The sequence below is a fragment of the Hippoglossus stenolepis genome, chromosome 14 (genome assembly GCF_022539355.2).
Source record: "Hippoglossus stenolepis isolate QCI-W04-F060 chromosome 14, HSTE1.2, whole genome shotgun sequence".
In the NCBI taxonomy this organism is placed as follows: Eukaryota; Metazoa; Chordata; class Actinopteri; order Pleuronectiformes; family Pleuronectidae; genus Hippoglossus; species Hippoglossus stenolepis.
The window spans coordinates 25469771-25487010 of NC_061496.1; the positions used below are offsets into that span (position 1 = coordinate 25469771).

The window sequence follows — 17240 nt, forward strand, 5'->3', positions numbered from 1 at the left end:
GACTGGCAAATTGGTGATTTTGATTGAATAGTAGGTCTGTGGTGTGGTCTGGAATTTGGATGTTATTGTATTTTGAGCATTCATGGTCAGATCTACCAGGAGTCCTGTCCCGAAGACAACACTCAGTGACATGATAATATTCAGGCATAGCACCACCTATTGGATACAGGAAACTACATGTTTATACTCCTGTGTGCTCATCTCATCAGCGGTTTCAACCCGATGTACGCGGGGGTGCAATATCTTGCCTCTGCTCTTTTATGCTTTTATGTTTCGATGCTGCTTCTATGAATGAGACCAAGGAATGTGTGGTCTCCTACTGGTCCAATAAAGTCCCTATGGTACAATGGTCATCAGCCTCATCCAGGACACAGGACATTTACACCTGCCAGTAAAATGCATTTTGCATGATTGGATTGCAGTAGAATTGTTTGACCACTTGGAAGTACCGATGGAAATGCACCCACAATGCATTCAGAGCGGATTATGATCTGATCTGTTTAAACAACCTGTGGATGTGGACTGGGCCGTACTGCCATCATATTGAAGTCAAAATGAAATGACGTCAAGACACTTGTGGATGGAGCAAATGAGAATGAGACCATTTGTTGAAGATAAGACTTCTCCCCATGCTTTAAAAATAAGCAAACACAATCATTCTGCTTCTGTGATGGTTTCAATGTTAATCTGTTCTCCATCTTTTATCTTTTTTTGTTGTTGTTTGTTATTTGTTGGACCTGTGCAAATGAGGAGAATGTGAGGATGAGTAAGCTGGACAGAGCGACCAGATCTCATTCAGACCTCAATGTGGACACTAGTCCAGGTTTAAATCTAATCAGGTTCAAATCATACAATCTGAAACAGCGTCATTTACACCATGTTTCTAGCCGTGTTCAGGCGTCGATCACAGCGGATATTTAGGTCATTTGAATGTCCGGGCTTACAGACACTTGGATGACACCACAGGAGCAGTATGGAGGCATTTTATGTTTATATTTGTTCTTAAGTTTCATGTCATTGCAAGTTTCTCTGACATGCACAAACCCCCCACACACACACTTTGATGTAAACACACTGTTAATCAACCTGTTTGCGTACACAGTGTCAGACTGTGTGTCACACTGTAGTTTATGATTTAGCTTGAACAGGTCAAGCCCTGCTTAGACATACTGTACTTAAGTGCCAGGCATATCTCTACTTACATCTGATCTCAGAACAGTACTCTGCCACATAAGGGATCTGATGTTACCTGTTTGAATTATTCTCATCATTAACTGCCCTCTTGTAAATGGATTAAACCTGGGATCTTTGACGGGGGGACTGACTGTAGCTAACTAACTGCCTTTTTACTAAAGATAACTTAAAGGCATTATTGTCATGACACTGGAGCCAGCAATAAAGTCAAGGTTCATGGTAAATCAACACAACTTGACGTTCTACTCAGACTCACACCATTCACCCAAAGTAATAAAACTAAGTAGCCCTACATTAATTATCTATTTAAATAGATAGTTGCATACAAATATGAATCACTGAGTTAATTGATTCAGTTGTGGGAAAAGTGGCAGATAAATACCTGTATACCAGTTATTATATTCATGACTTTAACTTTTACTTTGAATGTGAGTCATCTCTGTTTACGACGGCCAATTTCCTAGTTCAATGTTAATTTCTCAAAGTGGATAATGGGACAAGCATTGATGGTGTGTTGTGTGGAATTGCTCTGTGTATCTTCATTCAACGTTACAACAACACAGGCAAATGCTTACAGTGTTTTGATTAAATTGCCCATCGAAGAATAAGCTCACACACAAATCAACATACATTTGCATTACCACAAGTAGGACAGCAAAATTAGACAATACCCTCTAAATTGGCATTTTTCAAAATACAACGTGAACAACAGCAGAGGAATTGTACTTCATGCATGTCGGCAATTTACTATTCTACCTTTCTATGTTAGTGCTGTTGAGGACCAAAGGAAGCTCTGCTACTGAGCACTATCACTTCAGCAAATTCATGGAGATTTATGTCAGATCAGACAAGACCAAAGGCAGTTTTATATTTTAAAAAAAAGAGAAAAGAAAGGATAATTGCGATATGGGAAGTTGAACAAAAGGTTTTTGGGGTTTCAATTAGCACTGGTTGTTTGATCGGAGTCCCCTCCATGACTGCCACTCATGAATAGTGCAATACTGCAGTACTTCATGCTGGCTGAGAAGAATCCATTAAATATCACTGGGCCTCTGCCGCAGGGGGCTTCTAAAACACCCAGGGACCAGAAACACACATTTACAAAAACACACACACACACACACACAAGCATTTTACTCACACACCCAAACAGCCATTTCACATTCCCCAAAATATAATGTTTAAATAGACCCCAAAAGTACACGTGTCACCAGCCACTCGTGTAGATGCTGCACATAAACACACATGTGCACAACCTGCGCCTTCACTTATTTATCCACAATCACAATCTGTGTGCCGGCAAACTCTCAATCACATTCACTGACATTTCACTCCCACACAGAGACACTTTCAGCAGCTGTACTCTATTTTTCACCTCACCATGTGTCCTGAACATTTAAAATTATATCTCAGCGATAAAACGCAGTTATATGTAAATCAAGGTTGAATTTTGATGGAGCTCGCATGGTCAGGATTAAAAATCCTGCTGTCTCCTACCCAGCTTCTGTTCCAGCATAAGCATTATAACATAATAGGTCTCCTCACAATGGGTTATTGAATCAGACTTTTCAAAAACATATCTGCTTGTCTCTCAATTTACAAAACAAAATGTAAAACTTTTTAAAGTAGAATATGAGCAACTTAAAAATAAAACTGCTATTCAAAATTGCACCTTTGCAAAATGCCTCCTCTGAACAGCATTTGGACAGCCATAGCTTAGCAACTGTAACTAGGCACGGTAGGCCTGTCAGAGCTTGTCAGAGCCAAAGTCAGAGTGGTGCATGTGGTGTTCAATGCCATGTTCACTTCATGTCTTTCACACTGCAGTTATGAGCAGCTAAGTGGGAAACGATATTTACATCATCCTCGAATTTGTAAAATAAGTAACAGATATCAGGAAATTCTGACAGGAACAATCTTCAAAGCCACCTTTGCTGACAGCTACATATAAATAAAATGACAAATTCTTCTTTCCATTGAGCAAATGTGGGAATGCAGAATACTCTGAGATATATCTCCAGAGTTTGGTAGTGGTGTTGTTATTCAAACCCCAAAACACAGAGCAAAAGGGAAAGGAAATAGACTGTTTATAAAGATGGATGACAAGACAGCTCCCAAAAGTGAAGCCAAATCACGTTGATCTCCCCCTGTTGGCTGCCTACATTATGGATTAAAAAAAAAAACTCCACCTCCTGCATGTTCGTGGATGGAACATGGTCCAAACTTAAGTACATGCCAAGTACATGTTTTGTCAAAGATGGTTTCTGTCATGTTAGGTAGTCCTTATCACACTGATGTTTGTTCTAAGTGCTCATTTTACTGCTAAATTTGGCTTGATACCCTCTGTCAAGGAGGTGGTGTTCTCACTCCTGCGTGTTTGTATGTTGGTTGGTTTGTAAGCAAGATATAACATAAACAACCAAGCAGATTTCCACGGAACTTGATGAAAGGGTTCAGTATGGGTCAGAGGAGAATGGAAATTTGGTGATCCACATCAGGGGGTGGATCCAGAATTCTACCATCTTTAACATTGTGAGATGGGGCGTTTTTCAAAATTGTAATAGTTTTCCTATAATTCAGGGATCTTTAGGGAACTAATATCTATGAGTGTGTGGAATTTGGCACTGCTTAATTGAATTTAAGGGGTCTAGGGCCTTGGCGGAGGTACGTGGTCTACTGAGTGCATTTGTGGTTCATTATCTGTTGCAACAAAACAGGGTGAAAAGTCATGATTGGCAGCTGAGACTACCTTGCAATTTTATTTTTACCCTGCAACCATTGCCTTTAGAAAAAAAACTGTAGTTTCCACCCTGTGGGGAACTAACCCCAAGGGAAGTCATGAGAAAATTTCCACGGGTCACCATATTAAAAACAAAATGATTAGAGAAATTGTAAGGGGAACCGTTGCTACATTACTGGTCCAGTATCACCAGTTTGTCTCAGAATATATTTTATATAGAGGGTTTGTGAAAATCAAAGTGAGCTTCCACATGAGCTTCTGAATGGACACAACAACAATAACAAATATCACATTGAACAAAATGGGGAAATGGCTTCACAGGAAAGTTCCAGCTCCAGCCTCGGGCCACCAGGAGGTGTCTCTTGGTGGGTCACCTGACAAACCTGATTATTCTGACGGGTAGTGACTCCAAAAGGTTGAGAACCACTCAACGAAAAACAATACACGAGGAATTATTTATACCACTATGTGTTATCACACACACATCAAAAAGTATTTATTTCACTGTCCTCTTCCTCCTCCTCTTCTTTCTCCTCCATCTGGTGCCTCTCTGTATTTTTAACCAGCAGAGATAAAAGCTCTCTCCCACCTGTTTTCTGGTTGAACAGAAGCTGCTCGACATAAAGCACTGAGAGTATCTGCACGTTTCACAAAGTCAAATTTATAACTTAAAGACGTTTATAATGTCACCTGGAATTAAATTTAATACCAATTTAATAACAACAATAAAGAACCCCAAATCTGTCACAGGCAGCCTCATCCTGATTACACGCAGCTGATGAAAATAGCAAAACTAAATGCAAGCATGAGGAAAATGACACTAGGGGATGAAGTGTAGATACATGATGTGCAAATGTGTAGTATACAGAATACACAATCATTTTAAAGCCAGTTCCCTATAGTTATCCCTGTAGACCAAATATGAGAACTGCAATTCTCTGGTCGTGTTCGCATCTTTTGTTGAAACTACACAATTCTGGAGATTGATTTTATCTTGTTTGCCCTATTTTTTTTACAACTATGTATCAAAATATCAAAAAAGATAAAGATAAAGGTAAATCCTGGCATTAAAATGTTGTATAAAGATAGAATAGGGATGTGGTATATCCTGTAACACAAGAGATATGAGAGATTTTAAAGAGCTACCTGCTGACAGAGCCCCCACCTTATGTTTCACTGTTATTGCTAGCTTTACACATGTGGTTCAGCAGGTAAACAGAATTTGAATTAGAGACTGAACATTTATTGTTGATCTCAAAAACAGCAACTCAGATTCAATTGAAACTTATCTCATGTAAAGAAGTGAGAGTGTAAGAAGTACTAGGAAAAAGTGAACATCTACAATGCCAGGAGAGAATTCTGTCTGGTAAGAAAGATGATATGACCGGGAGATTACTATGACAAGGAAACTGTGTGCTGCTGGACAGATTCAGAGAGTGACAACTCTGATGGAAAAAGTGACACTCGGGTGCAGAGAAACTCCTGGGAAGCAAAGTCAAATTCACAACAGCAAGGTCTTTACCTCAAAGGCCAGGGTCATACACAGCCAAACCATAAGGGCAAACAGGAGGAGGCAAGGAGCGAACAAAAATCCCAAACCCTCAAACCAAAGTAACAAACCATGATGGCAGACACAAAGCTGGACAGCAATGCACACACGCAGAGATACAAAGACTATCTGTCAGAGGACAATAGAATAGGATGTCATATAAATAGGTTCAACTGGTATGACACAGCAGGTAAGCGGGAGAAGGACAGGTGAGCATGGAAAAGGGGCTGGGGAACGCATGAGAGGACAGGAACTGCAACAACGCAAGAGGTGCATCTGAATCACCATCACCATGTCCGGTTGGTTCAAAGTGGATCAGGCTGATCTGGAGTTGCTCAAAACTGTCAGCATCATCTTCCTGTGTATCTCTCCACCTACCTACACCCACAGCAACACAAATAACAACTATCGTAAATTAAATCGATGTCACTACACAGGTTGTTTAGTTGACTTAAGCAAATAACAACTTTAATTTGATTGACGGCTTCTAGCAGCCATTACAGCAGATCCCATGTTGACTGAAATGACCTAATCCCTTGCTTTTGAACGAACTGAAACAAAATGGCAATTCACCCTGATAATACAATGTTAGGTTGTCTCACAGAGGAGAAAGATAGTCAACCAGTATATATATATTTTTTTTATTTATTCTGGGCCTGTGATACAAACTAGCATAGTGTTACTAAAAGGTTGAAACTGTTGCCGACTTACCCACATTGTTTGCCAGAATCAGGGACGCCTTTTAAAGGGATAGTTCAGCCCAAAATGAAAATTCACTCATTATCTATTCAACCCTATGCCAATGGAGGGGTGGGCGAAGTGTTTGAGTCCACAAAACACTTTTGGAGATTCAGGGGTAAACAGGGTTGCAGCTAAATCCAATACAATTGAAGTAAATGGTGACCGATTCTTCAAATTAAAAAAAAAACAAGAGTAAAAAACATAAAATGCCTCCATACTGCTCCTGTGGTGTCATCCAAGTGTCCATCAGCCCTGACAATCAAATTCAACTCAAAACGGCAACAGCATTTGCTTGCAGTGGGATAGTGCTTCCCTGATCAGTCAAACCATCTCCAGAGGTCATGGACTCATTGTGACCACATTGAACACAACTGTAAATGCAACTGCATTGTCAATCTATATAAAATAACTGTGGAAGTGCAGAAATAATAATTGCACACAAGGTTGCAGCACCTGTGCAGCTAGCAGCCATTAGCCAGTAAACACAAGAAGCAGTCCTCTCCTCAGTCCTCCACTAGGGACACCATACAAGACACTCATGCATGGAGTGAAGACAAGACCAGTTGTCAAAGAAAGCTTTTTCTCGAGCAAGTAAACACAATAATGCAGCTTCATGGATTGTTTCCATTTTTTTTGTTCTTCCTGTTCTATCTTTTTTCTGTTGTGTGTTATTTTTTTGGACAAATGAGAGGAGGAAGTGACACGAGCTGGACAAAGTGATCAGATCTCAGTCAGCTCTCATTGTGGCCACATTATATCTTATATTATACCTTTTAATGCCAGGTTTAAATGGAGTCAGTAGTTCACAGACTTTAGGGTGTCTAAGAATAATAAAATACTCAGGCCCTAATAAAACAGACCAGATAATCAGTGCATATATCTAACACGATCACAGACTAAAAGCTGTATTATATAATTTTGCTAATTGATGGTGTAATTCTGTCATTTGTAGCTTGGCTGGATGAGGAAGCCTTGATGAAATGACACACTGCTGTGGCACAGCTCTTCAACTCAGCATGAACACGCAAAGATGCCAAGAAGGTGAAGCTTCCTGCCAATACAGTGCATTTTGAACTGAACTGATAGAGGAGAGAAACCTGGAGCAGACAATGAGGTACAAAGTGATGAAGAAACAGACAGAGGCTACAGGCAGGTATAATAATCAGTCATCTCGCTCGCTCTCCTTCTCAGGTCATAATCTGTCCATTAGTCTCAGACGGGGAAGCATAACCACTCAATCTAGGCCTTAATAGGACAGCGCTTACAGCCAGTGAACCTGAGCCTCTGAGCGAGTGCCTTAATAGTACAATGAATGAAACTTGAAGTTGGAGCTATAGTACATGTGGTGGAGAGCTTTTCTCCAGCTCCATCCCTTTCAATCTCTGATCTCAGCGTCTAAGTGATTGACAAACGTCGGTATAGACTCATACTATCATCGCATGAAGAATACATTCTGCAGAGTCTGAATTCTCTTATTGTAAATCCACAGCTAATCCGGAACGGAGTGACTTGAACACTGAACTGTTTAAGCATTCATGAATCTTGCGCTGGAGGTTTTTCTTGGTGCATAACAAAAGCAACATTGGATTTAGTTTATTCTGAGTTTTTTTGCAAGGGAAGCAGGCATGCCAGCTAAATGTATACCAAAGCCTTTCTTGTGCATCGTCTTTCAAAGGTCATCTTAATATTCAAGGACAGAGTCCTTGCACGCTCTGAGGCTGTGACTTGATGAGCTGGATTCGTCTCAGAAGGCCTCAGGGGTCTTACAGCATGTTAACTTCTGAATATTTGGCAATGTAAATTTTCACAGGGTTCAGTTCAGACCTTGACTAAAGGGCTCCATTCTTCTTACTATGCAAGTTGCACACTTTGGGTGATGCATATGTAAATCACTTGAAGTAACTTGCACAATGAAGACCATTCTTCTAGGTTGAACATGTAACTGTATTGACAATAGTTCTAATTTAGTTTTAAAAATATTTGATATGTTATTACAGTAAATTATAATTCATTAGGCCCCTAAAGATACCCAATCCCTCAAATGTCCCTGTAGGCCTATTGCAGCTGAAATATTTACACAGCATATTATAATTCCCCAAAATATGCTTTCACATGCAGAGAGTATTAATTGATATTGATATTTTAGATTACATTTAAATCTGTTCAGTTAAGACTACATCTGACGTCACAAGCTGACATTTTAATTATTGTTGTCTGTTGACTACATAGGTTACTATATTCCTTTTATATTATGATTTAGAATTTTATATACTATCTGTATTATATTTCAGTCAGATAGTTTATTGCAGTAGTAGAATATAGGGTTTGGCATCTATAGGTTCAGACTTCACCCCATATATGAATACATCAATATAATGGGGAGTGATGGGCAAACATCTTAACCCCCCTGTCAGAGCCTTCAATACCTTGGATACAGTCTCATGCCTTATGCCATAAAATGATGAGCACTGAGTGGAACAGATACAGTACAATTTGACTTGTATTTATCATAGCAAGCGGAAACAAACAGAAGTTAAGAGACAAAGCTGCAAACAGAAAAGAAAGAAATGGGCAAGATGCATAAGGTCAATAGAGGAGAGTTAATTCTTGTTAGATCCCAGACACGAGTCCTGATATTTAAATGATTCATGAAAATACCCAACTGTGTAATGCCCTGTGTCATGTGGTATTGGAGAGGTTGATAACCCCAGCAAAAAAAAAATCGACTGTGTTTAACAGTTGGTCTGTGCAGGCTAAAAGAGAAAATATACCAATGACAAGTGGCCTTCTCTGCCTGCGCACACTGAATGTATCACTGTGTTTATGATTCCACTTTAAATCATTGTATTTGTATCTGAGCCGAGGGCACTGCAGCAAGAAAAAGAAAGAAAGAAAGAGAGGGAACGTAGGGAGAGAAAATTGCAGGCAGTAGAAATAAAGAGACTTAACAAAAGGAGAGAGATGAAGAGGAACTTTCAGAGAGGGCTGTGAAGGTCCAAGGTTGAAGCAGAGAGAAGAAAGATGTCGAGCACTTGAATTTTACAAATGCAGGAATCAAGGTTGTTTTGCTGTAGAATCATGAGAAGAGGAATCGATGAGTTCAGCTCAACAGATGAACCAACACTAAATCATTATAATAGTCGAGAAAGCGGCTGTGTGTGTGTGTGTGTTTGTGTGGGTGTGTGTGTGTACATAAAAAACTTTCCACTGAAGTATTTTTTTGCAAGTACGGTGCAGAGTTGTAGATTCTGTGTGTGTTTGTTTGTGTGTTTTGTGTGTATTCATGTTTGTTGGAGAGTGTAGGGATTGATGCAGAAGTTGGCTGGCCGGAAGATGAGTTATGGCTCTGCATAAAAGTCCAAGACAGCAGTCACTGAGCGAGCACACACACACACACACACACACACACACACACACACACACACACACACACACACACACACACACACACACACACACACACACACACACACACACACACACACAATGCTGTGCATACTGCTGTGTTCCATCTTGAATAAGACTCTTTTTGTGTGCTGCACGGTGCAGAATCAAATCCCTGTCATTTACTTGACTGTGTATGTATAAGTGTGGAACTGTAGGTCTACAACAACATAACGACATATGAACCCAGAAACTCAGGTACATGGAGAGAAAAGGAGAAACCCCCGACCATCTACAGGAGCAGCACGGCTCACACCCACGAGATGTGCCTGAGACGTGCAGTTCAACACAGGGAGCGTGGCAGCTATAACCTGAAATGGCCGCCCAAATGAAAAGCAACACGTTCAGCGATGCAGATGCACCGCTCACACATCAGGATGGGGCGGGCGTCGCAGGGTCAGAATCACAAAAATTGATTTTTATACTATTACTGTTAAAAGCAGCTTATGTACTTTAATATGGGCTGAATCTTAATACCTTTTAATCCCCACAAAATGATTTGAAGGTTAGCAGGCATTGTGCAGAGTGGTTAAACTTCTACCTTCCACCTCTGAGACCCTGGTTTAATTCCTTACTGAAGAACTTAAGTAGCAGAGTCTGTCTGAAACTAGTATAGTTCTTTATGACACTAGAATCAATCTTCAAATATCAAACATAATATTGATATTTTGGGATAGATCGCCCCCACCACTACAGTTTACCTCCTTCCCCCACTGTTGTCAGTAGTGTTACCTTTGAGTTTGTTCTGTACATCCAGGGCAATGTCCAGAGGGTAGAATGGCAGCACAGGGTCGTTGACCAGGCGGAGAATGGCTTCTGCCGTCATCTGTAGAAACAGACAAAAATACATTTGAATTAAGGTAGGTATTTATTTTGAACACACTGCAGTTATGTCATTCCAACATAAGAAAGGGAAGTTTGATTAGTTGTGGCTATGAAATATTTCATCATTAACATTTTTTTTTGTGCTTGATGAGTTAATAATGTCTCTGATAGTTTCCTAGCCTCTGTGTGTAATTTTTGATGTTCAAGACAAAATAAACTGAATACATATATAAAATCCTAATATAAGATTAGACTTTGTGTAAAGATGCTCAAAAGATGCTGTAAAAGAAGGATTACAATACCATCTACCCACAATACCCTCCCATAAGCTCTGCAGGGCCTTCACATGTTTCAAATGGCTGCTTCAAAGTCTCACACAGACCTTATTGACTACCCATCTGTCTCATAAAAGGATGTTTGATTAACTGAGACATGAAAATGAATGCCTTTGTAAAATGTCCCGACTATTTTGATGACGGTATTAACGAATCGTAATAGGATATTGTTAATAAAATCTTATGAAGTGGATTTGGTAAAGATTAGTATATCAATCAAAATTATGACTATGGTACGGCTTAAGTCTGATCTTATCTTACCTTGTTCTAAATGTTTTGAATTTGTTCCACATTTTTCACAACGATTCTTCTTCACAAACAACACATCGATTAGCTTGCTGAAGATAAGTTTTCTTCTTTGTGTAGATATGAGCAACAACTCCATTAGCAGCACACTCTGTTGTGACAGACGTTTCGAGTCAAGCAGTGGCTTTTTGCCTCCGCAGTTTACCGACGGCCAAGACCATGTTCATCCCGAGTCGTTTGAACCTCAGCTGACTGGTGCTGAGACAGCCGGGGCTTAACTGTATCTGAGGAGCGTGGTTATCCCGTTTGAACCACTGGCTGAGACAGCCTCCTGTGCCAGGGGTTCAAACGGTGTGTGTGTGTGTGTGTGTGTGTGTGTGTGTGTGTGTGTGTGTGTGTGTGTGTGTGTGTGTGTGTGTGTGTGTGTGTGTGTGTGTGTGTGTGTGTGTGTGTGAGAGAGAGAGACAGCTGATGGACAGGAGAAGTCTCTGAATGGTAGATGATGTGGTGGTTTAGGGGTTTGGTTTCAGCAAAGATTTTAAAATGAACACAGCTTTCCAGATTCCCACTCACAAGTGGTCGCTGTTGGTGGGTGGCGCCCACCTTTGAGTAGAGGGTGTTAACTTTTTCAAGTATATATAAATGTCATGAAGTAGAGATGCCCCTCATGGCCTAAGCAATATGGTTTGAGCCATTCATCTCCAACTCATAAGTGTAGATTTCTCAATTTGGTAATACATGTGATTTTAAAACCATCATGAATGTATTTCATCAAAGAACAGTCATATCATTAAGTTTACAGCTCAAAAACACAACGAAGTGTGCAGTATCTTTAAATGTCTTTATTTTAACTCAAAAACCTTTGAGACCAAAGCCCTCATTTACAATGCAAATCGCCGAAAACAGGTGCAAATGCTGTTGATGTTTGAGATCATGGATTGAAAATGGCCTGGAGGTGCAATGAATTCTAGGTGGATGCTGCAAAGAAGCCAAACACAGATCTTAAGCTCAGTGAGAGGTCGAGGGAAATAAAATGTAAGTCAGTCAATTGTCTCAGTGACATGTAGTCCAGTGGGCTGAGCTAGCATGGATATAATATCATATTATGAAGGATAGAGAGCGAGAGGTCCACCCAACGAAGCTGTACACGGAGTAGGTGAGTGCAGAATAGTAGACGACAAGGCCATGTAGGGAGACTTCCAGTGCCTTGTTACGACACAAAACCCAGGAAGCTCAATCGGGTCACTCAAGCATGACGTTTCTGACTTAGAGGAACCATAACAAAACGCGCAAGTGTTTTTTTCCCAGAGTTTTTGGGTTGGTAGACATGCCAGATACCCACATTAACCTGTAGAAGCACTAACAAAGTGGAATTTGCATGCTATGTCCCCTTTAAATAAGAACTTTTGGACTGTGAGGAAGCTGCAGCAAACTAATCATTGAGGTCACGCTGGGTCTTTTTCTCCAATTACAGGCCTCAGTATGTGATTTAGCAGCACACACCTGGGGAGCGGGGGGTGGATAGGTAAATGGAACACCTTCGGCTGCAGTGTGAGCAAACATTTATGCACGTCTCTGCTTGTCCTGGCACCGCTCACTGAGAGGCACTGTCCAAATCACAGAAGAGACAGTGTCTGACTCTGCTCCCACAGTGAAGTGTCATCTTGATGCAAACAGTGTCAGCGATTCAGCCGTGCTCTCTGCAGGCAGACGACTTAGCAAGGCTTCGACATGGATTTTTTTATTGGAGTGTAACATCACTGCTAACTACTAAGCAACTACTCTGTGAGAAAAAATCTCAGCTGAGATTATCGACGGATCGATCGTCTCGCTCCACACCCAGAGTGTATCATTCTCACAGGAAGTACACCCTCGCTGCATCGCAAGAACGTTGTATTTCTCTGCGCCAAACGATAATTGTGATTCGCTTTATCAGCCAAGGACATCACATAATTTAACCTGAGCTCCATCCACGTTCACATTACAAATCCATGACCTCCTACAAGATACAGAGCTGGAAAGAGCACTAAAAAGCACATGGATTATTACCCCACTGATCTTGCTTGAATTTCTAATTCCATGTATTATTGATCCATCTTTTGCCACTTTTGCCCATATTTAACAGAAGACACTGGAAACAAAGATAGGAATGGTGGTAATTATTATACCTACTTGTCTAAACCTAACCCTGACCTTAACCACTGACCCAGAATTGAGCCTTTTTTTCCAGTTGGGAGGCACAGAGTGAAAAAACAGAGTGAATAGCAGACAGACATTTCTCGACAGGGTCAAGGTGAGGACACAGTCACATTCACAGATGCTGTATGTCTCTTGTAAACACATCAATTTGTAATTTTCGGTTTTAAAAAGTGAATCCTTAGTGGAGATGACAGTAGACTTCTTACACCAGCTACATTTTAATTTTTGCTTTTGTAATAAAAGTGATTTTCCCATGACTTTAACCCTCATGCAGCAGCTTCTTGTTATTTTGCCATATATTAATCTACCTTTGAGCGGTAAAAGGTTTGTTTGGGTGTCATGATGGCTTATTTCTGGCATTTAAAGCCAATCAGTGGGACAGTTAGATGGCTTCTTCACTGATTATAAAGGCTTTGGAAACCACAGAGGTGCACTGTTCTCCTATGTGTCGGTCAGTGGTGAAGATATCACTTAAATATGTTGTGATCAGGGCCACATGATCACAGACTGAAAGCAGTAAGGAAACAAGCAACCCTCTAATAAACATCTTAACACACTGATCCAAATATTGAACGACTAGAATTAAAACTCAAAGCTGGTTATATATAAGGAGTCTACTCATAGTTCCGTGGCAGCATATTTTGGCTTTAGGAAAGATGGAAGTTATAACAAATAAATTACAGCTATAGCCAGTCACGTAACTGTCCATCATGAAATCTGTGGCGTCCACTGCACACAGGATGCTTCTTCTCCCTGACTTCATCCTTTATGACAGCGCCTTGTCACATGAAGCGTATGTACAGCCATGGCACCGAGCCTGGGGAGGCAGCAGAACCGGGGCTATCGTCTGTTTTAGTCCACATTTCTCTTCCTTATCACAACCTGGTGCCAACATTAACCACAATGCAACTCGACCTGTGACTGTGGAGTTGGAGGATTGTTCAATTTCCAACAGTATGATAATCCAGTTTTTACTGTCACTAAGGAGATTTTGTTCCTGTTTAACAGAGAATTTATCAAAATTAAAAGTCAGGCTGTTGGCCAAGGAACCATCTATCCATCTATCCATCTATTTATGTATTTATCTATTTATCCATTTATCCATCCATCAATCATCTTTACAGTTATTATGTGAGAGGAGCTGGAGCCAATCCCGTCTGACATTGGGCCAGAGACGGGGCACAGCCTGGACAGGTCGCCAGTGTATCACAGGGACAAAATATAGAGATAAACAACCATTCACGTTACACCTGTGGTATATTTGAAGTCTCCAATCAACCTAATCCCTAATCTGATGACCACCGTCTTTGGACTGTGGGGAGAGCCCGGAGTACCCAAAGATTACCTGCACAGACACAAGGGGAACATGCAAACTCCTCAAACCCCTGCTGAACCTGGATGTAAGCTGGGAACCTTCTTTCTGTGCTAACACCTGCAGCCCCTTGCTGCTTAAATTGAATCAATATTTCAGTTCATATTTAACAATATTTAAAACTGCTACATGTAATGATCAAACAGTCCAATGCAGAAAACAGAATTTAAATATTGCACATAATTCATTCAGTTGGAAGAGACACAACTCACACAAGTCAATTATGATTGCCTTGTGTGAGTTGGATGTGATCGAACCTTCACTGTAACAACTTAGCATCTCGCTGTGCTACTTTCGAACTGGCTAAAGAGCAGGTTCAACATTTGGTGAGCACAGAAAGCACTTTGAATAGTACAGAACCCTCAACTGTGGGTTCATGCTTCATTTAAGAGCGTGTACTCCCTGGACTGCAGGAGCAACATATTATGTGATGACACAGAGGTGAGGAGAAGAGATAGAACCACTTAGGTAGCACGAACAGTTTTAACTCTCAGGTCACTTAGGCCACGACAGGGTTATATAAGGTGGAGGACCTGCCTCCAACTGAGTCAACCTGAAATAACCTTTCACTGCAAAAAAAACATATACAAAATAGTTTTGAGCAGCAAAATCAGTACTTTTATTGCACTAAAAATCTGTCTGTAAAGCTGCTTTCTGATATGCATCTCTGGATAATGAGCCGATGTGAGAACACAACAGAAGATCCTCCAAAGGATTCCCCGCGAGCAAGTACGTGTGTTGATGACATTTATAAAACGCAGCAGACACAAAATGAATAAAAACAAACAAAAGGATTACAAATGTCTCAGGATGGAAAAGGGGAGCCATACAGGATGTTCACTGGGGAATTGATGCATTACGTGCTGCCTCTGCCTGCTGCACCCCCACTCACCAGAACGCTGTAGAGATTGTTGTGAACAAATCTGCATGTGGAATCTCCTACTGCATTGTTCATGTGTGAAAGAAAAAGTCTGGATCCGATTGTGTGGACATTCTGCGGAGTTCATGTCTGAAAACAGCTTAAATTTATAATGCAATGTAAGAAAGTGGAGTAGACCTGACAAAGTCGGGTCTTTTATTATTTCACCACTTGCTTTATATTGCAATTCACACTAGTTTTTGTTTGCAAACTATTTTGTGGTTTTGAACAGAATTGGGGACCTTGATCAAAATTCTAAATCAGGCCTATGAGTCCAAAGTACATTTGGCAGCACGCGTTTTAAAAAACAGACCAGTTGGCTTTAAAAGAGCTTTTAACATGCCAAACTGGAAATCAGACATTATCCTTTTACACCCTCTGTGCCTGTGGGATAGCGGGCATCTTACTGAATCCATGCAACTGTCAAAACATAACTTACCAATACTTTGTTAGTATTTGGGAAAATGGCCTACAGCGTACAGATGTGTTGTGCACCTCTCTCCACTGTTGTCACTCCTATTGAAATCAATCTGGCAGAGGGGGGTGGAGGTGTGTGTGTGTGTGACAGGGGGTGGGGGGTATTAGAGCATTGATTTGAGGCTGGTGAGTAATACTACTGCAGAAAGCATACATCAAAAGCCTGTAATGTGGTGGGACAGAAAAGGCCGTTGATTTCTTATTTATGGGATTATTTCTGGATCGTCTCTTTCCAAGGCAGAGGCGAGAGGAAGAGAGAGAGAGAGAGAGAGAGAGAGAGAGAGAGAGAGAGAGAGAGAGAGAGAGAGAGAGGAGAGATGGTGAGATGGTGAGAGATAATGATGGGGGAAGAAAGGCAGAAAAGAGGCTGTGACATAACAGAAAGAAAAAGACAATCCAACTAAAGAAAGATGACAGTTGGAGTGGAGTGGAAGGTAGAACAAACTATCCTAAGCAGCTCCTCTCGTGTTCCGTCTTCCTCTTCTGTCATGACCTCCCCTCCCCTCCTCTCCTCCGCCCCTCCCCTGACCTTTTAGATTATAATGAAATCAGTGCCATCTGTCTAAATTAGATTTCAGGGGTAGATCACCAGTCAGTGGCACAGAAGAAATGAAGAATTATTCATCTTATGTATATATTCATTTGGCAAAGGGTCAGAAGTCATAGCTAGGGCTTATTGACTGAACCTCAGTTCAATGACAAAGGGTAGATTTGGAACAGTCCACCTGTTCACATAACTTTGGTCAATAATATATCCATATCCATATATATCATATTGTATATTAATATATAATTAAAAGATAACTAAATACTCAGTAGGCACAGTATCAGATTTTAAATGTAAAGATGGATCTCAGTAATGATTCAGTGAGTTCAGCAGGTTATGCACCTCTGGCTTTACAGTCACACTCTGATATACCAAGCTGGACATTTACATTTATCACATTATTAATAAGTGTTTTTCTTCTAGTGGGGTAGAATCTTGAAATGGCTGCAATTAACAAGGGTGTACTTTAACAAAACATGATCATATGGGTGATTGGCTGGGATCCTTGATTGGTTAAAATAAAGTGTTGTAAAGCAGCTCCTAGAAGCACAAGGGAAAGTAGAAATTGGTGGCTAATATAACTGGTCAACTCTGAACCTTCGTGGAAAGTCAAGATTTTACTACCACTCCATCAAGGTAAGATTAAAACAAT

The 17240-nt window shown here is 40.6% G+C and overlaps 1 protein-coding gene across 1 annotated transcript in view; it reads right to left on the reverse strand.

The window, feature by feature from the left end:
* The window catches only part of LOC118121298 (inactive N-acetylated-alpha-linked acidic dipeptidase-like protein 2), a 162823-nt gene that overhangs the window by 19864 nt on the left and 125719 nt on the right, over window positions 1–17240 (reverse strand). The window contains exon 7 of the mRNA XM_047342998.1: window positions 10401–10494. Within this exon, the coding sequence (XP_047198954.1) occupies window positions 10401–10494 (94 nt within the window). The remainder of the gene's footprint in view (window positions 1–10400; window positions 10495–17240) is intronic.